This window comes from Danio rerio, chromosome 22, assembly GCF_049306965.1.
Source record: "Danio rerio strain Tuebingen ecotype United States chromosome 22, GRCz12tu, whole genome shotgun sequence".
In the NCBI taxonomy this organism is placed as follows: Eukaryota; Metazoa; Chordata; class Actinopteri; order Cypriniformes; family Danionidae; genus Danio; species Danio rerio.
Window position 1 is genome coordinate 10,722,071 of NC_133197.1, and position 25,306 is coordinate 10,747,376.

At 34.7% G+C, this 25,306-nt stretch overlaps 2 protein-coding genes across 2 annotated transcripts; one reads left to right on the forward strand and one right to left on the reverse strand.

The window, feature by feature from the left end:
* Positions 1-268: 268 nt before the first annotated feature.
* On the reverse strand, positions 269-8,497 carry use1 (unconventional SNARE in the ER 1 homolog (S. cerevisiae)). The gene is made up of 8 exons (NM_200324.2): positions 8,328-8,497; positions 5,858-5,907; positions 5,575-5,653; positions 5,323-5,475; positions 3,316-3,331; positions 3,194-3,224; positions 2,946-3,108; positions 269-1,393 (listed from the first exon to the last, which is right to left on the reverse strand). The coding sequence occupies exons 1-8, from the start codon at positions 8,427-8,429 to the stop codon at positions 1,211-1,213; spliced, it is 777 nt and encodes a 258-aa protein (NP_956618.1). The 5' UTR covers positions 8,430-8,497; the 3' UTR covers positions 269-1,210.
* A 3,732-nt stretch (positions 8,498-12,229) lies between these two features.
* LOC100148254 (uncharacterized) lies at positions 12,230-17,429 on the forward strand. Its single transcript, XM_005174009.5, has 5 exons — positions 12,230-12,281; positions 12,371-12,697; positions 14,725-14,826; positions 16,627-16,688; positions 16,832-17,429. The coding sequence occupies exons 1-5, from the start codon at positions 12,254-12,256 to the stop codon at positions 16,985-16,987; spliced, it is 675 nt and encodes a 224-aa protein (XP_005174066.1). The 5' UTR covers positions 12,230-12,253; the 3' UTR covers positions 16,988-17,429.
* The last annotated feature ends 7,877 nt before the right edge of the window (positions 17,430-25,306 follow it).

Here is a 25,306-nt window from a genome sequence, read left to right on the forward strand (position 1 = left end):
CATTAAAATAGTTTTTAAAAAATCAAAACTGCTTTTATTCTAGCCGAAATTAACAAATAAGACTTTCTCCAGAAGACAAAAATATTTTCAGACACACTGTGAAAATGTCCTTTCTCTGTTAAACATCATTTGGGAAATATTAAAAAAAGAAAAAAAAATTTTAATAATAATTCTAACTTCAACTGTAGCTATATAAAAACCCATAAGCAAACGTAACCCACCCAGTCACATTTGTCAAAATGATTAAAAACAGCTAAACACCATATGGTTGACTGCAAATAATTTTATTAAAACAATACACACGTCTCTATTTTTCAGTCTCACTACATTTGAACACATTGAAGACAAAAAAAACCAAACAAAAAAAAAAAAAACAATGTGTCGCCTGTTCTCATGTGAATCAATTAAAGCAAACAGTACATGACGAACAATCAATGACGGGACGCTTGAGACAAACATTAACATCCATCAATAGTAGCACAAACACCATATCTGAGCAATACTTAACACTTCATCCACCATAAGAGAACACGCAGAAATAAACCTTCAGCTAAATACGGGCCATTTACTCTCTGGGTGGAGAAGACAGTCTCCATGTGTGCGTCCGACAAGCAAAATAACTTCCTGCTGTTTGCCAGAACATTTCCTCACTGAACCGATACAAGCCGACCGGACTTTAAATCAGCTCGGTGCATTTTTATAGCCATCGTACAGTACAGTACGTGGATCAATTGACTGAGGTCATAAAAAAGCGGAATTAAACGTTAAGTCATGTTAAGCATCTCATATGTAGTGTTTTATTTGGCTACATTAAACAGAATTTTCATGAGGTAATTTAATTTAAGCTCGTCTTTAAAAAGACATGGTTTACTTGAAACTTAATTTTAACAGCGTTTATTGTTAGATAAGTCGTTTATTAAATGGTTGACGAATAGTTTGCGGTTATGGAATAACAATAACTTACCGTTATTAACGAGCATCATCAACATGGTCGAACAAAAGAAGGGATTCCCTCATCACTTTATTGACAGTAGGGATTCGGCGCGAATTCGTTATGACATCACAATGGCATGCAGGTAATGTAGATTTTCCGCGGGAATGACTGAGGCCGTCAATCATACATTTCTATAACTTTTGGCTGGAGTCTATATATGTAAACCTTTTGTTATAGATAAATAAAACCTAGCTGTTTTGCTAAACTGGATTAGCATCATCTGAGCCGCGGGAACAGTCTTATAAACAGGATCATGCTGATGAAGGTGAAAGAAACAACTATTAGCATCAGCCACAGGAACCAGTTGACGGATTTTTTGGCGTGTTGCTCCAGTCGCTCGGACTCGGTTTTCAGCTTCTCGAAGTTCACGTCCGCCTGACGCATGGACTGTGTGAGGGTCTGCAAAGCAGAGAGAATCAAAAATCATAAACAACAGAAAGAAATTAAAACAGGCCAATATATTAGACAAAAACATTATGAATATAGCCAATTTATTAACATAATATGCTAATAAAGTGATTAAAACTGACATTGGTTTCGATATGGATTTGAAGTATGTAAACAAACCACAGGAGGACACTTGAAAGATCTGCAAGTGTAAACACTAGCATATTGCTGCCCTCTAGTGGTCTCAAGTAAACCAGCCATTCAAAAACGTACTCTTTATGCAGCTTACATTCCACTAAAAACTAATGAACACATGCACTTTTATATATACAAAAACAGTTTCTAACCTAATATCATCTAATTTTCAATAAATTAGTAACAATAACAACAGTTATAAGTATAATTACTATATACACTTTAGAAATACACCAAATAAAGTATGCAAAAAGCTGGTCAATATGATTAATTATATTAACTTTGAGCATCTACATACTGTTAATGCTTATTGTGGTAAATTTCTCTCAAAAACTAATAAACAAATAAAGAATTTATATTATATGGTAGTAATGGTACAATCACATTATACAATTATTCTATTAAATATATTAAATATAATACATCCAACTGATTAATGATAATAACAATAGTAATATTAAATACTGTTATTTTATTATTTTTATTATTATAAGCTTATTTTATATATTTTATATTTATTATTAATAATACTAGTAATATTATATATACAGCTGAAGTCAGAATTATTAGCCACAACCCCCCCCCCCCAGTTTATTTTTCCCCAATTTCTGTTTAACAAAGAGCAGATTTTTAAAACACATTTCTAAACATAATAGTTGTAATAACTCATTTCTAATAACTGATTTATTTTATCTTTGTCATAAAGACGGTAAATAATATTTGACTAGATATTTTTCAAAACACTTCTATACAGCTTAAAGTGACATTAAAAGGCTTAACTAGGTTAATTAGGTTAACTAGGCAGGTTAGGGGAATTAGGCAAGTTATTGTTTAACGATAGTTTGCTCTGTAAATTATCGAAAACAATAGCTTAAATGGGCTAATAATTTTGTCCTTAAAATGATGTTAAAAAAATTAAAAACTGCTTTTATTCTAGCTGAAATAAAACAAATGAGACTTTCTCCAGAAGAAAAAATATTATCAGACATACTGTGAAAATTTCCTTGCTCTGTTAAACATCATTTGGCAAATATGAATATAAATCAAAGAGGTTTAATAATTCTGACTTCAACTGTGTGTGTGTGTGTGTGTGTGTGTGTGTGTGTGTGTATATATATATATATATATATATATATATATATATGACAATAATTAATTTGAGATTAGTGTTCATTTGTATTTAAAATGCAATGAAAATAAATATCTTGAAATATTACTCTTATAACAGAACCAAAAAACACAAAAGAGAAGTCTAGACGCATGTCGTAATTAAAACATGCACACTTTTATAATGTGCCACATCATTTGCTGTGAGTAGATGCAATTATTTTATACATCTCCAAATCTTTTTTTCAGAAAGAAACAGCACCTGGTTGTCCTGCTTGATGATGTTCTGAGCGGCGAGTGTGTTGTTCTTGAGGTTGCGCGCGAGATTCAGCATGTCATCGGCCAGTTTCTCCTGCAGGTTGTGATGATGCTGCAGGATTTGGTCCAGTTCTGCTGCCGACTGACGCTCGTCTACTGGAAGACTTCTGAAAAACAGAGGAGAAACAGGAATGATGTAGAAACCAGTAACAGCAGCTCATTCGACGGAGAACTGAAGAAAGTGAAACCTACTTCCTGTGTCGGAGGTCGTTCTCTAGTAAAGCTGAAAGTGAAGAATAAAGACGATAATTGATCAAGGTGTCAATCAGTTTCTGAAATATGTTGAGTTTGTTAAAATACAAGACACAGCTTACCGGAATTTGACACACCCTGTTATTAAGACAAAGATAGAAGGGTTAGTACTAAATATATATATTTTTACAATTAATATTATATATGAATGATGTTATGAAGATGATGGTTTAGTTACTCAAAGTAAAAATAAATTAAACCTGAAAATGTAAATCTAAATGTTTCACATGTACCTAATGTACTAAAATGACTAATACGGAAACATAAACATATAATATGAAAGGCGCCTTTAAATAATATGCATTATTATTATTAATATTAATACAATTTAAAAAGGAAATAATAATAATAATAATAATATGATTTAAAAAATAAGATATTTTAAAAAGTAAATGTTAAAAAAAGAAAAATGCATTACATTATTACTAAAAACTGTCTTAATTACTGCTTAAATATAAATTATTCATTCATTCATTTTCTTTTCGGTTTAGTCCCTTTACTAATCTGGGGTCACCATAGCGGAATGAACCGCCAACTTATCCAGCAGCTGGGTTGCAGCTGGAAGGGCATCAGCAGCGTAAAACATATGCTGGATAAGTTGGCGGTTCATTCTGCTGTGGCGACCCCAGATTAATAAAGGGACTAAACCGAAAAGAAAATGAATAATTAATGAGTATAAATTACATTTAAAAATATCTCAATAATTTGTGTCTGTAACACACACATATACATATAAACAGTAAGAATATAATAGTTTTATTTTTACTACAATAACAATACTATTGTTGATAGTTTTATGCTTAAAGATAACATTTTATTAATTAATATACCAAAAGAATTCAATATAAAACTTTTGCTGTTAACTGAAATACATAAAGTGAAAATATTTTTTGTTTCATTCCTAGTTCTCATGTTTATTTTGTTATTAAAATCTCTAAAAACTGAAAAAACTAAAATACAATTAATAAAAATTATATAAATAAATATATAAATATAGAGAAAAAGTTACATTTCAAAAACACATATGCACAAAATTCTTTGCAGATAATTTATCTAAAATTAAAATTAAGTATATTTTAATATATTATTATATTATTTTTGCTTATCTCTTTCTATATTTGAATACACAAACTTTAAGTTTTTAACATTTGTTTAGGCTTGTGAAGCACTATATTATTATATTATATTATATTATATTATATTATATTATATTATTTATGTTATACAAATATAAAAAATATAGTAATACATAATTTAAATAGAAAATACCAAGACTTTTCCAAGACTATTTTATTTTAGCTACTAATTTTATAATTACCACAAAAACTGACTAAACAAAGAAAAGAAAATCTTAAAATAAAAAAACGAATTCAAGTTAAATAATAAATAAATGAAAACTAAATAGAATTTGAATTAATACAATAGTGCTGATCTTTAACACAACATTAGAAGGATCTTTATCTAGTCCACAGGTATCAAATCCAGTTCCTGGAGGACTGCAGCTCTGCACAGTTTAATTAAACACACCTGATCAAACTAATTGACTGCTTGCTTGAAACCTACAGGTAAAGCCGTGGTCACACTGGACTTTTCACCCCATAGATTTTCAGTCATACTCACCCGAATGCGTCAGAACGGAAACGCAAGCACCTGCGACAAGTTTCGTAGTTCGCTGCGTTGTAAAGTTCAAGCTTGTTGAACTTTGACCTGCGAAAATCCCATCACGTAATTGCGTGAGACCAATCAATGATTAAAACATGACCTCTCTGGATAGAAACGTAAATATGGACCAATCGCTTGATTTCGTAAATGTCTAATCATCTTGTTTAATTCCACTCCTTTTCGCAGCGCCGTACTACAGAATTTTGTAAGCACAAACTCAACTGTGACCGTGGCACAAGTTTGTTAAGCAGGGTTGGAACTAAACTGTGCAGAGCAGCGGCCCTCCAGGAGCTGCATTTTACACCAGTGATCTAGTCTTTAAATAAAACAAATCAACTTAAACAAAAAAATAAATAAAACAAATCCAAATGAAGCAGATTTATAGTAAAGAAATCAAGCTCTCGTACGCTGCTCATCAACTCTTTCCGCATCTCTCCAGCACATCTGGCTTTGCTCTGAATGTGGACTGTTTTGCTGGCTGGCGTTCTCTCACTGGAGATCGTCGGCGTTCGTCCGGGAGCCAGAAACTGATTGGCTAAAGACTTCTCAGCTGGAGACGGCTACAAAACAGAAACAAAACATCAACAGTTAAAATCACAGGAAGAAAAGTTGCTTCCATCAATATGTGGAAACCCAAAAAACCAAACATAAAAACAGACCAGTTTCTCTGCCTCTAAAAGCCCCTTGAGGAAATCCACTTTACGGTTGTAGTCTGTCAGCGTTTCCGGTGTGGGTTTGCTGAGGGAAGACATCACGAATAAATGATGAATTATTATTATAAAAGTCAATGTCTGTGGTAGTTCATATCAAACGAGACATTTCATAACTGCTGTAGAAACATTGCTAAGCTAGCTGTTTTTAGCTTTCAAGCTAATATTGATACATTGAGGCGTTTTCACCCAATATATGTATTTTTTGTAATACATTATGGCTCAAAATTACCTGGGACTTTTTTTGAGGGCGACAAACATCTCCTCGAGAGCACCGACATACTTGAAAAGACAAAAACAAAACAAAACATACAGTTTTTTTTCAAATCAAAGTCAATTGAGATTTCTGTGGGTTTTTTTTTTCAATCATATGTAAAGAAAACATCCGAAAAACACATTTAAGTGTTTCTTTTTCTTCACTTTATCAATTTGTGTCTTTAGATTTCAATTACAACAGATATTTTGTAAAGGTTTATATTGGGGTAAAGTTGGTTGTATATTCGCACATTCATTCATTTTTTAAAGGTGACAATTTGTGACATGATAATTTGAATATTCAGTCTGAAATTGACTTCAAAACAACATTAGCACTATTTAATTAATTGTGAACAATGTCGATGATTTTTGATCGTTATCGGCTGGTAATGTGATTTTACTATTTAGAATTTTAAATTATATTAACATAGTGAATGTCAGAATGTGCAAAAATAAAACCAACTTTACCTCAATAAAGCTTATTTCTCAAAATAAATCTCCACTTCTGCAGCACTAACCTACAACACACTTCAAATATTTACAAAAATGTAAAAAAGTATTTAATTTTCTGTTTGCATTTTTTTCTGAACTATGGAGTGATCAAGTACACTATAAAAAGTGATTTTTTTTACTTCATTTTAAAAAAAGTGACTAAAATCTGCATAATTATGAAAAAGTAAGTCAACCTAACATTTACAACGAGTTTAGTTACTTTATTTTTAAGTCAATTTGTTTCTTTTAAGACCATTGGTTTACTCGCATTAAGTAACTAAACACTTTTAAACTGTAGAGAAACCCAAGATTTATCCAAAGTAAGATTTTTGGCTAGATAAATATGCAAATTAATGCAGATTTAAACAGAACTTTGATAAAAATTGGTTTAAAATTTTTTAAAAGTGTAACATTTTTGATCTGTTTGCAGTATTTTCTAAACTATGGAGTGATAAAGTACACTGTAAAAGTCATTAGTTGACTATGTTAAAAAATTTAGTAAAATCTGCATAATTCTAAAAAAAATGGTTAAGTCAACTTAACATTTAAAAGTTACGACAGATTTAGTTATTTTATTTTTAAGTAAACTCAACTTGCATCTATTAAGGCAGTTTGTTTACTCGCTTTAAGTAACTAATCACTTTTTAAACTGTAGAGAAACCCAAAATTCATCCAAAGTAAGATTTTTGGCTAGATAAATATGAAAATTAGTGCAAATTTAAACACATTATTAAAAATGTAAAAAAGTTTTTAATTTTCAGTCTGTCTGCAGAACTTTTTTAAAAATATATGGTGATCAAATACACTGTAAAAGTGATTAGCTGACTTCATTTTAAAACAGGGAGTAAAATTTGCATAATTCTAAAAAATTAAGTTAAGTCAATTTAAAATTTACAAGTTACGACAGGTTTAGTCATTTTATTTTTAAGTAAAGTGAACTTGTTTTGTTTAAGGCAGTTGGTTTACTTGCCTAAAGTAAACTAAATACTTTTTAAACTGTAGAGAAACCCAAGACTTATCCCATGTAAGATTTTTGGCTATATAAGTATGCAAATTAATGCAGATTTAAACAGAAAATTATTTTAAAAATATAAAAAGTATTTAATTTTCCGTCTGTTTGCAGTATTTTCAACTTGTTTTGTTTAAGGCCATTGGTTTACTCGTTTTAAGTAACTAATCACTTTTTTAAAACCCCAAATTTATCCAAAGTAAGATTTTTGGCTAGATAAATATGCAAATTAGTGCAGTTTAAACAACATTATTTAAAAATCTGTAAAATTGTAAAAAGGAATTTTATTTTCTGTCTGTTTGCAGTGTTTTCTAAAATATGGAGTGATCAAGTACACTGTAAAAGTGATTAGCTGACTTCATTTTAAAAAGTGAGTAAAATCTGCATAATTATGAAAAATTAGGTTAAGTCAACTTAACATTTACAACGGGTTTAGCTACTTTATTTTTAAGTAAAGTGTAAGGTCAACTTATTTCTTTTAAGGCCATTGGTTTACTTGCTTTTAATCAGTTTTTACAGTGTAGTGAAACCCAAATATTCATCCAAGTAAGGTGCAGATTTTTGTTCTACATATATATGCAGATTAGAGCGAATTCAAACATAACATTATTGAAAATGTCTGTAAAAATGTATAAATTTGTTGATGTAAGTTAATCAATCAGCTGTTGAAGTATGGTGATACTTATTATTAATAATGTTTTACCCCTATCCACCTGCAGTGTCTTGCCTTCTATAGACATTTTTAAATACCGTCCTAAGTGAAGAAACAAAAAGCGGAGTAAAAATGATTAATTTAAAAAGAGATAATTGATTTGAATGCAATAATACGTGCCTTGTTTTGACACGTAATCCACATTAGACATGGCGTTGGTATTATTGCTGTGTTGTTTTCATGCAGAATATTTTACAGTCGGAATATAAAGCTTTTTAAAACATATATTATTACCTTTTCTAGTCTCCATTCTGTCTCGGCTCTTTTCTCTGAAGCCAGCGATTCACAGCGCGACAATAATCTGACGAAATTAATCTCCAGTCTGGACGTGGCCATATTTGACATTCAAAGCGGAAGTAGCGCGACTTTTACATTACAAGGTGGAACAAACAGGCAAATGAAGAGTCCTTCTCCGTGCCTTGAGGCATTTTAAAAATCATTAAGCATGTGAATGGGGCGGTTTGACGATTTTATGACCATGTTTTATCAATTTTGGCTACATTAAAAGTTCAAACTAGCTTTCTATACCGTTGTGTTTGCTTCAAATAACCTGAATTATGTGTTAGCCTTAATATACTGAAATAATGACTCTTATACAGTATAATTATCACAATATTTGTAAACATAAAGGCATAAATTCACAATTATATAATTCTAAATATATAATTCATATTCACTGGCTGTGTATGATTAACTTAGAGTTGTGAGTACAAGTTACTTGAGAAATTTAAGGTAATCAGTTTCCACACATTCTTCTAGTAACATGAACTAGCAAAAAACTGAACTGTTTTATTTGAGTTATCCGTATTAAGCCTAACTTAGACCTGTAAGTCAGCTGAACTTGTTATACTGAGTTGACTGTACTCAAGTTTTAGGTAGTCTTTACAAATAAAAAAGTTACCTGAACTAAGTTATAGTAGCTTGTTCAAATCAGAAATTATGTATTGATTTACTTGAAAATTCTGCGGTAAGCAGTTCCCACAGGTTTTCTAAGTAAACTCAACTCATTACTTTTTTACAGTAGTAATTTACTATTTAAATTCTATTAAAATAGATTTGTTTAGATCTAATATCATATGATCTTTGTAAATTTTTTCCCCCCTAGATTTATATTTTACATAAAAATCAAATTTGTATTTGTTTCTCATATATCTCTTTGTTTGGAACTGTTATGCATAGAAAGCAAGTGTGACTGGAAGATTTTTTTTAACCATCTTTAACAGGAAATTTACACAAATAAATAATGTGAGATCAAAATGAGTAAAAGCAATAGTGTTTAAAGCAAGATTTATCCTGGACAGTAAATCAATGTATATATATTATATAACACACTTATGTTGCCATATATGAGTTATTGTATTGAAATTTAAGGGAATACATACCAATCTAATTTACGATCTGTATGTAAAATGCCGAAACAAGTAATTAGACTGAAAGAAAATGTGGGGTATTTGGAGCATACAAATTCTTTTTTTTTTTGTAAATTGAAGATACTTGTTCAATGATTTGGTTAAATTTAAAAAGCACAATTTATGTTTAAATCTAAGAATAAATTACTTCCAAAATGCAGACAAAAGTTTTTTGAAGAAAGACAAGGGGGATATAATCTGAGAGAAGAACTCAATTTTAGGAGGTTGAAAACAAGGACAACTTTAAAAGGTTTGTGTATGTCCCAGCTAGCAAAATTCATGTGGCTCAAATCCAACCCACACCAGACACTTACATCCGGCCCAAAAAAACGCATGGAATGATGGCACATGGGCAGTCCGCTCCTGTTTGCCAGATCTGGGCCACAATTAAGCCATTGCAAAATCCCATATCAGCCAGAATTCAACCAAATGACTCAGAACTGACCCTATTCTGGGCCACAATTTGCTTTCCTTCTGGCCCAGATCCGGCCCACACTAGACACTTATCTGGACCACATACTAAATGGAATGATGGCTCTTGGGCGGTCCACTCCTGTTTGTCAGATCTGGTCCACAAATAAGCCAAAGCAATACCACGTATTAGCCAGAATTCAACCAAATGAACCAGAACTGACCCTATTCTGGGCCACAGCTTGCTTTTATTCTGGCCCAGATCTGACCTGTTACTTTTAATAATGGATTAAAAATTGGTAATCAGCAGTGAATTATATTATTTCATCACAGGTTGTGCCTCACTTAATTTTATTTATTTATTTGTTTTTTATTTATTTGTTTTTATCTGTTTGCTGTAATGAATAAACTTTTCAAGCAAACTTCTTAAATGTTACAGCAGCCCAAAAGAAAATTTATATGAAGAGGTTCAGGGCTATGAACCCAACTAAAGCAAACACTTTTCTCCATGATGGTGGCTTTAGTCAATGTAGTCCACATATCTTTTAAGATAACTGGGCCACATTTGCCATATCTCCTTTGGGCCACTTTAGGCTTACAGCCACATTAGCCAGAGCTAACTGTGCCATATATTTGCCAAAACTGGCGCACATTTGTTTTAGGATAAATGGGCCCCATTTGCCATATCTTCTCTGGGTCACTCTAGGCTCAAATCCACGTTAGCTATCGCTTACTATGCCGAATATTCGCCAAAAGTGGCCCACATATGTTTTAGGATAACTGGGCCATATTTTCCATATCTTCTCCGGGCCACTATAAGCTAATGGCTACATTAGCCAAAGCTTATTGTGCCGAATATTTGCCAAAAGTGGCTCACATTTGTTTTAAAATAACTGGGCCACATTTTCAATATTTTCTCTGGGCCACTTTAGGCTTACAGCCGCATTAGCCAGAGCTTACTGTGCCAAATATTTGCCAAAGGTGGCCCACATTTTTCTTTAGATAACTGGGCCTCATTTGCACTTACACGTGTGACCCACTTTAGGTTTAGACCCAGATTACCCTTAAATGACTATGCCAAATTTATGCCAACTGTGGCCCACATTTGTCCTCCATCATTTGGGCCAAATTGATCATTTTTCACACGGGCCACATTGGGCTCACATTCAGATTATATTTTGCCATAAGTGCCAAAAATTTGCCCTTAAATGGCCCATATATGAATTTGAATCTTTGGCCCCCCTTTGCCATTGTACAGGTGGGCCACTTCAGGCTCACATTCATTTTGTCTGGTCAGAAGGAAGACCACCAGTGCCACATAACTGCCTAAAGTGGCCCACATTCGTATGCTATCTGGGGTCTGTCTGCAACTGTGGTGTGAAATTATGGAACAGTCTAGATCAGACTCTCAAACAATGTCAGGATAATAATGATAATGATGAAGGTGATTGAAAAGGAATAAAACGAGAATGGTATGATGACATTTTAATTAATGGCTATTTGCAGTACTATGTATTTATTTATTTGGTCTATGTTACAAACTGTAAAGGTACAAAAGAAATCAAACATATAATTTGTCAAAGATGCCAAACGGATAAAGTATGTCTCATGTAAAAAGCAGAGATAAGTAAAAGAAGAAATAAGTTTAAGTAATAGACAAATGATGTATGTGGTAATGGGGTGGGAAAATAATAAGCTTGTGCTTCAACCCACTCTATTTTCGACCATGTTGAAATGTATTTTTTGTCAGTGATATTTTATGTATGAAATTTATGTTCGAAAATAAATAAATCAAATCTGAATCTGCAGGATATGTTGCAAACGCACACACGGTAACAAATGCTGGGTTCCACACAATGGATTTATGTTGAGGCAACTTTATTAAAATTAAGTTAACTTTTTAGTTAAACATAAAACAATTAAGTTGCCCTAAAAAACTCAAGATTTGTATGGAATCAGCTCATTTTAAATAAGTAAATTGAACAAACTGCAAACATCATTTTTTGAGTGCTTCATACTCCCGTTTCCAAAGCAAAATACATATTCATGCGCTTCTCCTTATGCTTTTTTGGGTTTCAGAGAAACAAACTAAATGTGTGACCTTTAGCACACATTTTCTTTTCAGGAAGTGAATGTTTGTATGCATATTTGGGCATAACATTTGCAAAATGTTGCAACACTTTTAGTAAAAAAAAAATAAAAAAAACCTAATGAGCTCAGTATGAGTTGAACATGATATCATCTGATATTTTGCACTTTTTCTGAAGTTCAGCATAAACACTTCCTCTATTAGAGATGCTGTGAAGATCAAACCTTACAGACCTTTAGCGAGAGCTCAGAATGAAGACGCTGCTGCTTTCCCTCCTCTGTAAGTGGATTTCTCATTATCAGTGTTATTGAGTGTGATTCAGTCGTGATCAGATGATCTGAATGATGTGTATTCATGTGTATGTGCAGGTTTTCTGGTGTGGAATCAACACACTGAAGCTTTGACTGATCAACAGGTGACTTTAGGAGAGACTGTGACTGTAGCCTGTGAGTTTAGATTAAAAGCTGTTGTTTGGTTTGTGATAAAACCGTCAGCTCGTCCGATGATGATCATGAGGACTTTTGGAACTGAAGATGCTGAATATTATGATGAAAAACTGCGCAGCAAATATTCAGAGGGAAGCAGAAGCCACCTAATAATCAACGATGTCAGTGCTGATGATTTGGGCGAATATTACTGTGTACAACCTGGTTGGAGTCTAGTTGTCAACGATGGTATCAGACTACACACCGCTGGTAAGTGTTTAACCAAAATACTACTGAGGTCTACACTGTCAAAAATGCTGGGTTCCACACAATTCCTTCATGTTGTCTCAACACATATTGATTAAGTTAACGAAATTGTTTTTACAAATTGAACACAAAACTTAAATTGAACACAAATCTCAGGAGTTGTGTTGATTCGGCTCATTTTAAATAAGTAGCTTGAACAAGCAGCACTCTTTGAGTGTAGATTTTCATTGTTTTTTGTACACTGTAAAACCCAACAGTCAACTCTATCAAATGACATAAGTGTAACGCAAAATTGACTGCAAGTTTATTCTACTCATTTGAAAAGAGTTTTGAACTCAGTGTTTAAGATAATGAGTCAATTAAATATCTAATTCCCTCAGCTTAAATGGAGTAAGTTTACAGTACTCATAGATTCGTTTTTAATTCTCATGGTTCCTGAGTTCATACCTAATTGTACACCTCAACCTCACTGTCAGTTTGGGATCTAAAGGTCCCATGACATTAAAATAAAGTTTTTTTTAGATGTGACGTGAGTATCACTATTGTTCATTATTAGGATATCTTTAAGCTAGTGCGCACCAATACAGTGACAAAATCCACGTTTAGAAGATATAAAACTGACATAAACATGTAAGGCTTATCTTTTTGAACTCCGCGGTACCGTGTCCGTGATGTCATTGAATTTCGCTTTAAGATTTAAAGGGCTAACATTTAAGTGGTTTCATTTGAAAATGTAGAATCTATATTTTATGCACATATGCATCACTTTGGTTTTTATTCTACTTTACAAAAGTTATTCAGACTTAAAAACACAGCATTTTGGATACCCGAGCTAGGTATTTTACGTTGGTTCATTTTCATATTATTCATATGACACATGTACAAGTTATAGCTCAAATGAAAGCTCTTGCCGGTGCTCATACGGTTGTAGCATTCTTTTTACTGAATTATATTCACGTATCAAACCGTTGCTGAATGAATCACGCTGTTTCCATGCCGCAGAAGTGAAAACAATACATTTATGATCACTAATCAGCCCCAGATAGCACAGACAGCTGTCATCTCTTACCTTATGCTGTGCGCTTCAGGGCCAATCTCCTCTGTTTTTGAGGTGATGTGCATAAATAATCCTTTTATGTGCCTGATGTGGTCCAAACACAGTGAATTATGTTTGATTAAACAAAAGAATAGTGAAATATGAAAACAATGATCGGTATCTGTGGCTTGTACAGCACCTCTCATCAGTTGAAATACAATAACTTTTGCATAGATTATGGTAGAGACATTTTTCTTTTTTCCTATGATTACGGACATGTGCAGGAACCACCAAAATTAATCACAGCAAGCTAGACCACACAGAACCTAAAAGGTACACTTTCAAATTTGAGTTTATAAAAAATATATATATATATATATATATATATATATATATATATATATACAAAAAGCGCCTCTTTTCTTAGGTGTTGATTATAACACAGACAACATATACAGTTATTTTAAACACTTTCAATAGTGTTTTATGAAAATTCAAAGGGTTTTCTTTCAAATAAAACCAAATTTTTGCATTTACACCACTCCGTGCGGATTTGGGAAGCTTTTAAATTTAGGTAGGCAAAATCCAGGCGGAAAACCCAAAATAACAGCAGAGTTTAACTGGTTAAGGTTTGTCACTTCCGTCTAAATGAATCAGTTTTTTTCACATCACCTCATACTTCAGTTTCTCATCAGATCATAGCCAATCAAACGCTATCTGACATGCCACGCCCACTTCTCATTTGCTTTTCATTTGATGCGCTTGATCTTAACTCTCACTGGCAGAGCGGTGATAAAACAAAACGCTATCGGCTGTTTTTAAAAAGGGGAGGAGCTACACATGTCTCCATGTCTCACCCTCTCTTCATAAAAATGCACATTTCAAAGCATTTAAGGGGACTTTCACGTTATATGTTTTCATCTATATATACAAATACTATTTTTTCATTTAATGTGACACAAAACTGCATGTTGTTTTTGTATTTAAAACACAGGAGTCCCCAAAGATGACAATGAGCCACAAGATCTATCCAGTAATCAGATTGTATTGGTCATTCTTGCCTGTTTAGTTGCTGTGATGTTTGTTGCAATAATTGGTGAGTGGAAAAAATGACACACTGAAGTTTTAAAATGTATTCATAATATGTTACATGTAAAATATCTCGGCAGCTAGTTCTCTGCAACTCTCACATGGTCGCCCACTGAAGCTAAGCAGGGCTGTGGCCGGTCAGTACAGGATGGGAGACCACTTGGGAAAGCTAGGTTACAGCCGGAAGTGGTCAGCAGGGGGCTTTCAACCTGTGATCTGTGTGGGTCCTATAATGCCCCAGTATAATGAAAGGTCCTGACTCTGTGGTCATTAAAATTCCCACAATGTCCCTTGAAAAAGAGTAGGTTGCCAGAATTTAACCCCAGCATTCTGGACTCCCAACCATCTCTATATTATAACTGGCTTCATCATTCTGTCTTCTCTCCACCAATCAGCTGGTGTGTGCGGTCTGGCGCAAAATGGCTGCCTTCATGACATCCAGGTGGATGCTGTACACAAGTTGTGGATGAGGAGATTCCCCTCAATGTGTAAAGTGCTTTGAATGTCCTGAAAAGCGCTACATAAATGTAAAAAATTATTATTATTATAAGTCATTACATAAACAAGGTATTAAAGTCTGTATGAACAGTAATTTGCTGAGACGTAAGGCTTATTTCAGTATGTTGATGAACTGCTACATTGAATGGAGTATATTCAAGATCTTTGAGGACAACAAACACTTAATACACAAACACTGAACATGTATTACTAGTGCATGTGAATATGATCTGTTTTGGAAAGTCATTATTCTGTTATACCATATATAGTAGCTAACTGCAGGTTAATTATGTCTATATAAACTCTAAAAACACAGGCGTAAAACTACCCAAATTGGGTAAAATTACCTCAAGTAAATGGGTTATTAATTTTAACCCCACAAATGGGTTGTATTTTTCTACCCAATAATTTTTAATTTTTTACTTTAATAATAGGTTAATTTGATTTAATAAGTAGGATATATTTTTAGATGTCATTTTTTGTTTTCTTTTAAAATCATTACCAAATGATAAACAACATAACTTAAGAGCTTAGAATGACCAAGAGAGACACTCAATAGAGCGTTCCATTGCAACAGCAGCGCCCTGCAACTGCCCCGGACTCCACCATTTTGGAGTGAAAGTGATGGGCCGTCCATTGGCTCCTATTGCTGTCGCGATGTCAAGCAGCTGCTTTGTTTTTTATTTATTTATTTATAAAGCTTATTAAAGCTGAAAGACGAAAATACAACACTTACTATTACAATCATCAGCACTTTTAATAGTTTATTTTACAGACTTATATTATGCTGTTGTTTCGTTGGAGTTTTCATTCCAAAATGGCCGCCTAGTGGCTGTTTCCTAATTTGCACTAGAATGTCACCTCTTGGTCATTCTAAGCTCTTTGCCATAACTAATTTATTTAAATGCATTGAAAACACTGCATTTAAACACACACACACACACACACAGATGGGTTCATGTGTCTGTGTGGTGCTAGGGTTGCATTGTTTACACTCTTAGCAATCATTACCCAGCAAATAACCCAGGTTTGGGTTACATAGCACTACCCAAAAAGACTCAAAACTTAACCCCCAAAAATTACCCAAATGCCTCAACCCAACATTTGGGTAGAAAAAGATTTATTTTAGAGTGTAGTGGCAACCTTTTACACAACTCCTCAACATGTCTAATTTTGACTGTAATTTAATGACCTCTGTAAAGCTGCTTTGAAACAATAATTATGCTGAAAAGCGCTATTGAATTGAATATTGAGTATTGATGCTTTCTTTGTGTGCATCATTCCCTCATAGAGATTATTTTTATTTTAGGTTTATTAATGAAGAAGCATAAATTTTCTAGGACAAGTCATATGTATGAGAATAACCATCGGGTAAGAAATCTTTTTCTCTATTTCAATAAAGAATCTGTATTTTTTACAGCCTTTGTAAATGTTGAATCTGAGCAACATTTAAATAATAATTAATGTCATACATAAAGAGCCAGCTTTGTAATTTGTCATTAATTATTCTTTAGAGACCTTATATGGTTCCTGAGCATCTCAGAAGAAACTTGTCCATTCAGATCAACAGCAACTGCGATCCTCCTCGAAACCCAATGGCAGAACGCAACTATCTTCAAATACTACCAAATAATATATATGAAACGCCTACATGCGGACAGATCGCCTGATGTTTGCTTCAAATAGGCTTCTGATGGTATTCGATTTTTTTGTTGCTGAAGCTTTGACCTATGAATTTTAACTGTGACAAAGAATGGTGTTTTTACCATTGACAGTCTAGTGACCACTGGAAGAGATTATATGACCACAACATACAGTATTATCATGATTCTGACCTAAAGCTGGTTACTTTTAAATCAGTGTGAAATGGAAGTTAAGTTATACTTTATCATGACAACCGATAGCAATGAAAAAAAATATAGGACAGTGTAGGATTTTGTTGTTTGGGAACTGATTGTGATGTTGTAAGATGGCCATTGCTAACAAAATGGAGGAAGATTTGAATGTCAGTTTGCACTCAGTTGTGGAGGAGGAATATACTGTCCACAAAGACGGAATGTTTTCAGATGCCCGATGATGACAAGAACGGGAAAATAAATTTTACAGACATAGGCTGCACTCCAGTCCAATTATTTATGACCTTGCTAACTTCCCACCATCTTGTTTACTCGTATTTACATCATTGATTGCATTAAAGGGCTGGGCGGAGCTGAATAAACACACATGCGCTGATAACTCTGCCCTAAATGACTGATGGTCCCGCCCTAAATGTCTGATGGCCCTGCCCTAAATGACCTTTGATCTCGTCCTAAATGTCTGATGGCCCCCACCATAAGGGACTAATGGCCCCGCCTTAAAGGTCTGATGGCCCCGTCCGAAATGACTGATGACCTGGCCTAATTGACTGACAGTTCAAAACTAAATGACTGATGGTCCCACCCTAATTGTCTGATCTTTCCGCCCTAATGGACTGATAGCCCCGCCTTATATGTCTGACGACCCTGCCCTAAATGACTGATGATCTTGGCCTAAAGAACTGAAGTCACCACCCTAATGGTCTGTTGGTCCCGCCCTAATGGTCTGATGGTCCAGCCCTAATAGACAGATAGTCCTGCCCTAAGGGTCTGATGGCCTCACCCTAATTAACTAATAGCCCCACCCTAAAAGTCTGATGGCCCCGCCCTAAATGACTGTTGTTCTCACTCTAATGGTCAAATGGTCCTGCCATAATAAACTGATAGCTCCGCCCTAAAGCTCTGATGTCCCTGCCCTAATGGTCTGTTGGTCCCACCCTAATGGACTGATAACCCCACCCTAAAGGCCTGATTGTCTCACCCTAAAACTGCGGTCACACTGCACTTTTATCCCCATAGACTTCCATTCATACAAATGCGAATGCGTCAGACTGGTGACTGGCATACTGTACTTAGACTAACAGCCCCATCCTAAAAGTCTGATGGTCCCGCCCTAATAAACTGATAGCCCCGCCCTAAAGGTCTGATTGCCCCACCCTAAATGACAGATGGTACTGCCCTAATGGACTGATAGCCCCACCTTAATTAACTGATGTTCCCACCCTAAAGGTCTGATGGCCCGTCCTATGTGACTAATGGTCCCGCCCTAAAGGTCTGATGGCCCGGCCCTAAATGACTGATGGTCCTGCCCTAATAGAGTTATAGCAGTTCAGTTGTGGTTGGATGTGGTGTCATACGGGCTCTTCTGCTTGCCATTGCAAGGCCCCTAAATTTTCAGGGCCCCATGCACTCTGTCCCCTTTGCTCCCCACTAGCGACGCCCCTGGACCTGCCCCAAAAGACTGATGTCACCACCCTAATGGATTGCTGGTCTCGCCCAAATGGTCTGATGGCCACATCTTAAATGACTGATGGTCATTTAATGGTCTGATGGTCCCAACCTATAGGTCTGATTGTCCTGCCTTAAAGGACTGATGTCACTTTCATAACAGATTGCTGGTCCCACCTAAAGGTCTGATGGCCCCGTCCAAAATATAAACCAAAATGACCGATGGTCCCACCCTAATGGACTGATAGCTGTTGTGGTTGGATTGGGTGTCATGCGGGCCCCTCATGCACTTTGTCCTCTTCCCCGAGGTATTTGATTAAAGATTATGTAGGCAAATGAATTTTTAACTAAATAATCAAGTGCACAGATACATCATTTACAACATGGACTACTATATACATTTTAAAATGTTCAGAGTAAACAAATGTATCGAAGGAATTAAATAGCAAATATATGATAAAATGCAATGAGCTTTGGGTCATGACCGAAAGGACAAGATCTCGCATACAAGCGGCCGAAATGAGTTTCCTTTGAAGGGTGGCAGGCGCACTCTTGTGGATAGGGGGAGGAGCACTGACACACGGGAGGAGCTCGGAGTCCAGCTACTGCTCCTTCACATCGAGAGAAGACAGCTGAGGTGGCTCGGGCATCTGTTTCGGATGTCTCCTGGACGCCTACCTAGGGAGGTGTTCCAAGCATGTCCCACCGGGAGGAGGCTTCGGTGAAGAAGTGGAGGGACTTTGTCTCTCGGCTGGCCTGGGAACGCCTCGGGATCCCCCCGGAGAAGCTAGAGGAAGTGTGTGGGGAGAGTGAAGTCTGGGGTTCTCTTCTAAGACTGCTGCCCCCACGACCCGTCCCCGGAAAAGCAGCAGAAAATGAATGAATGGATAACATCCTTTAAATGTTATTTAGTTATTATAGTTTATTGTTTTGCTTATTATTTTCACTTTTAGTTTTCCCCTGTTTGTTTTTTTGTTGTTGTGTGTTTGTTTTGTCATGAATCTTTCCAGATGTCAATTATATAGCTGTAAATATAATTCAGAAGAACTGATCAGTATGATTTTCTTCTTAAATGACTGAAATTCTTCAGCAAGGATCCATAAAAAACTAGATATGCAAAAAAGACATGAGTATTGCAATGATTTATTTCAAAAGTAATGATTTATTTAATCATTATTTCATATAATGTTTAAGCAGATCACACACACAAGTCTAATCATCTGCAGAAAACATAATCAATCTCTCAGCATGTCACCAATTTATATTTTTCGTTCTGAAGAGGAGAAGAAAAGTCTGGTTCACTCAATTCTTCTGTCACACCAGTTGAACTTCACCTCAGACTTCTGAAAATAATAAGAAACACACACAGTTATGATTTTATAAAACAAATGTTGACATCAAAAATAGATAAATATATTGACATAATAATCAATTTACCAGAGGTGTGTAGTCTGATGCCATCACCGATGTTTAGAGCGAAGCCTGCTTTAATACAGTAATAATCGCCCAGATCATCAGCACTGACATTATTGATTATTAAGTGGCTTCTGCTTCCCTCTGAATATTTGCTGCGCAGTTTTTCATCGTAGTAATCAGCCTCTTGGGTTCCAAAAGTCCTCATGATCATCATCGGACGAGCTGACGGTTTTATCACAAACCATATAGCAGCTTTACATTTAAACTCACAAGCTAAAGTCACAGTCTCTCCTAAAGTCACCTGTTGATCAGTCAAAGCTTCAGTGTGTTGATTCCACACCAGAAAACCTGCACAAACACAAGAAACACACCATTCAGATCATCCGATCAAGACTGAATCACACTGATAATGAGCAGAAATCCACTTACAGAGAAGGGAAAGCAGCAGCGTCTTCATTCTGAGCTCTCGCTGAAGGTCTCTGAGGTCGATCTTGTGCTCAGGTTGAGGTTTATAGCATCTTTTAGAGGAAGTGCTTCTGCTGAGCTTTAGAAATGACTAAATTAAGCAAAATGATTCACTAAAATGATGCAACATCATGTTTACGGTCAGTGAATACTCACTTTAAAAAGTTACACCCAAAATATGCATCCTACCTTCATATCCTGCAGATTCAGTGGATTTCGGTTACTGATGCTAAAAATAACGGATGATGTATTTAGTTCATGACAAGCGATTTCACTGTTTTCCACTGAACGTCTGGAAAGGAAGCATTTCAGTGCTTCGTTTACTTCATATAACAGTTGTGTAATCCATACTCAGTGTTGTGCAAAGTTACTTCCAATGCATTAGAGAAGTGTTTCCCAACCCTGTTCCTGAAGGCACACCAGCAGCACACATTTTCAACCTCTCCCTAATCAAACCCACCTGAATCATCTCATCAGAACATTAGAAGAGACTCCAAAACCTGAACTTAATGGGTCAGACAAGGGAGACATCTAATGTATGTAGTGTTGGTATGCCTTCAGGAACAGAGTTGAGAAACACTGCTTGTTACCGTTATTTAAAAGTAATCTGTTGTTTTACATTATTACTGTTTTAGATTTGTAATGTGTTGCATTACTCTTGTATTACTTTGGAGTTACTTGCACTAAATTCACTACTGTAAAAACAAATGACTAATTTCAATGGTAACTGAATATAATTGTAACGAACGGGGGAGGATGACACACACAACTGGAGGTAAGATCCAAATGCAGGTTTATTCGTGGTCAGGCAAGCAATGGTCAAAACAGGTACAAATGGGTATATACAGGCAGTCCAGAATCATAGTCGTATAAACAGGCTATAGGTCTTGAGGCAGGCGGCTAATCAGGAGAACAAGGATAAACAAGGCTGGGTCGAAATACGGGAAACAAGACAGGGAAAACGCGTTGTAATGTCATCTACGATAAACAAGACTCTGCAAACTGAAAGAGTGAATGAGTGGCTTATGTAGTGAATGTAATCAGTCTCTGATAGTCCTCAGGTGTTACGAGTGTAATCAGTCTAGATGAGTGAGCATGGGTGTCTGGGCGAAGTGCATGTCTGAATATGTAGTCCATGAAAAGGCGGAAGTGTAGTCCATGGTTATTGTGTGGGAACCAGCGATCTATGGAGAACGATCGCTGGTTATCGTAACAATAATATGCTACAGTTAAAATCCGTTACCTGTTTTCTCAATATATACGGTAAATAACCGTAAATTGGCTTTTCCAGACTTCTACATGACACTTTTAATGTCTTTTTGTTGGCATTACTATGTCCTATTTTTTCTCTAATTAATAAAATATGCCAGTTTACTGTACAATTAAAAAAAATATTTTACTGTTTTTGCTTTATTTTTAACTGTAAAATTCTGGCTACCACAGCTGCCGCTTTACAGACTTTTATATTTGAACTTAAAGGTAAAATATGTAAAATTTATAATAATTATATATATATATATATATATATATATATATATATATATATATATATATATATATATATATATATATATATATATATATATATAAACACTAGAACAGTGTTATATGTTATTTGCCCAGTTAAAAAGTCTATAAATTACACAGTATTCAACTGTAATAAGAACTGTTTTTTTCTGTAGGACAGTTATGCAGTATGTTACTGTATTTTGAAGTCGCATTGTGAAATGTACTGTCTATTTTACAGTAATTATACACATACAATACTGTAAATACATATATAGCAAGATGAATGGTGCTGTAAATGTAAATACGGTGTTTTTGCTGGAATTAATTTAATTAATTTAATTTTTTGTTTAGTTTTATTTAGTTTAACAATAGTTCAATGGACTCATAAGATTAATTTGATTCAGCTTAAAAAATTAAAGCATGCAGTTTTTTCTCTCTCAAATAAAATACAGTAGTTTACTGTAAAATCTAGAAAACTATTTTACTGTTTTTACCTTATTTTACTGTATTTATGCCTTATTTACCTTTTTTTTACCTTATTAACAGCTGCCTTTTTTCCACTGCAAATTTAACAGATTTTTATATTAGAACTTAAAGGTAAAATGTGTCTGATTTATAATAATAATATATTAAAACACACTAGAACAGTGCTATATATTTTGCACCGTTAACAATTTTTGTAAATTACACAGTATTTAACTGTGATATGAATTATATTTTATTGTAGGACAGTTTTGCTGTATGTTACTGTATTCTAAAGTCGCATTGTGAAATGTACTGTATATTTTAGGGCAAAGATACACATGCAAGTCTGTAAATACATATACAGCAAGATAAATAGTGCAGCAAATGTAAATACGTTTTTTTGCTGTAATTAATTTACAGTAAGTTACTGTAGATTCTGAAGGAAATTTTTAACATTATGTGCAAAATTTTGGTTCTGGCCATTAAGCCACAACTTGTTCCTTTCATAATTTTTTTCTATTTATATGATAAAGGGGGAAACATGTAATGATCAAAACAGGAGAAAAAGGGCAGATTTAAACCTTATTTAACAAATTCCATAAACTCTGGAGCCCAGTATAAAAACTTGAACGAGGAATTTGTAACAAAAACATGGTAAACATTGATTTATTATTCCCCAGTTTTGATCTCCACTTTAGATAATCACTCTATAATTGGATGTTTTGATCGACCTAAAATGTAATTTTTGTAGACATTAACAGTGAAAATGCAAAATACTAAATGCATGTTTTCAGTTTTGAACATACACACCACTGTGTTTGCTTATGTGAAATAAGGATGAATTACTGCTATCCATATAAAACAAAAAGAGCAGAATTTTTAATTTTACCAGTGACCACGACCAGTTTTAACAAGCATGCTGATATGTTCATTATATCATTTATTCATTCGTTTTCCTTTGGCTCAGGCTTTGATTTATCAGGGGTTACCAAAGTGGAATCAACCTCCTCAGTATAACAAAAAATATAAAAAACAAAATTAGTTTTGCAGTTTGAGGAAACATGGTCCCAGTGTTTCTCAACCATGTTCCTGGGGGACCACCAGCACTGCATGTTTTGGATGTCTCCTTTGTCCGTCACACCTATGACAGGTCTTTCAGTCTCTGCTAATGAGAGGATGACCTGAATCAGGTGTGTTTGGTTAAGAAGACACAGAAAATGTGCAGAGCCAGTGGTCTTCCAGGAACATGGTTGAGAAACACACGGTCTAGACACACAAAAATAAAGAAGTGAAAATGGTATTTACTCAATTGTTGCTCAATTCCTTAGAGTAAGTGGATGATGCACACTAGTTGGTAATGGAATTATGTTGCCTCATTCTATCATGACTTATATCGCCGGGAAACACAGTAGAAATACAGCATGCTATGTTTAAATTAGAATAAAATAAAAACAGCCTTTTATATAAAATCACCAGAAAAAAACCAAAACAATCACAGAAAACACACTTAGTGATTAATGAAGCAAAAACATCATCGAGTGTATCTTCAAGACCAGCAAGGTAGATGTCAAAAAGGATCCTTAAGTTACTTTATGTTTAAAGGAGGGCTTCACTGTTTGCTAACCTAATTTTATCCCCAACTCTTTCCCCATCAGGATTAAAAAAAAAACTTTGCCAACCACCACCAGCATTTTTTAATGATTTTCACCTAAATTTAATGGTCTTCTGAATATTAATGCGAAGAATACATGTTTTTATAGCTATATAGGAAAATAAAGAACAAAGCCTCTACTTTTAAACGACAACAACAACAAAAACATTTAATTCCAATTTCATTAATTCCGTATTTTATCGAATCCAAGCTCAATGCGGATACATACCCAGGTCTACATTTTTGGGACATCAACAATATGTAACCAGAGGAATGTCTGCTGCAGTTTTTGTTTTTGCAAATCTGCCAGAGGCCACTATGTACACTTTTTGATGATCCCAAATTTTACTCGCATGTCCTCTTCTCACGTAAATCCACCAGAGGGCGCAATATACACTTGGCCAGGCGTGTCAACTAACTGATGGAACAACCCTTCCCTAAACCCAACCGATAGTGTTTTTAAAAAAAGATAATAAGAAAAGCAATCGCAGATGTGTGATTTCACCACATTTACATCCTGTTGTTTATTTATTTAATTATTTTGGTTTGAGTTTTACTTAGACGAACCCTGTCATTGCAGTCAACTCCGCCAACGTACACGGTAAGCTACTGGGCAAACTGGTAACAGCGGAAAATCTGCCCACTTGCAGGTAAGCAATCAGTGGCAGCCCAAAAAGAAACAGAAGCTGTCGGCGGCATCAAACCGCCCCATAGTGTTCATTTTAAAACCTCAGTGAAGTCAGACATACCTCTGGGTACATAATTTGCACTTTGCTGAAATGCAGACAGGGTAACATATCCACAATGAGCCTTTGTTAGACTTGAATGCAGATCTGAACAATACAACTTTTTTACAAGGGAAATTATTTTGCAATTATGTCTAAACCATCGCAGGTTAATATAGAGCCAAGCCCTGATTAAGCAATTTCTAGAATTGAAAAAAGTCAGACGCTTGTAAAATGTTTTATAACAAAACAAATATGCTCATCAATAGCAGGGAAAATGTTCATATTTATCATTATTCATTCTGAGAGTATAAGCAAGTGTTTTTCAGATATACATTTATTTAAAAAAAAAGGGTTTTATCTCATCAAGCAGCCCTTGTGAATATAGTACTTTTTCAGAAATAACCATCATTTCTTTGGCTTTATTTGTAGCAAATTTGAAGAACTGTGGCTATA

Coding starts and splice junctions, on each gene's coding strand:
- use1 (NM_200324.2), bottom strand. CDS start 8,429: ATGGCCACGTCCAGACTGGAGATTAATTTCGTCAGATTATTGTCGCGC. Junction 5,654..5,857: donor GCCCTCAAAAAAAGTCCCAG/GTAATTTTGAGC, acceptor GTCTTCCCTCAG/CAAACCCACACCGGAAACGC. Junction 3,109..3,193: donor AACGACCTCCGACACAGGAA/GTAGGTTTCACT, acceptor TCTGTTTTTCAG/AAGTCTTCCAGTAGACGAGC.
- LOC100148254 (XM_005174009.5), top strand. CDS start 12,254: ATGAAGACGCTGCTGCTTTCCCTCCTCT. Junction 14,827..16,626: donor GATGTTTGTTGCAATAATTG/GTGAGTGGAAAA, acceptor TTTTTATTTTAG/GTTTATTAATGAAGAAGCAT. Junction 16,689..16,831: donor TGTATGAGAATAACCATCGG/GTAAGAAATCTT, acceptor ATTATTCTTTAG/AGACCTTATATGGTTCCTGA.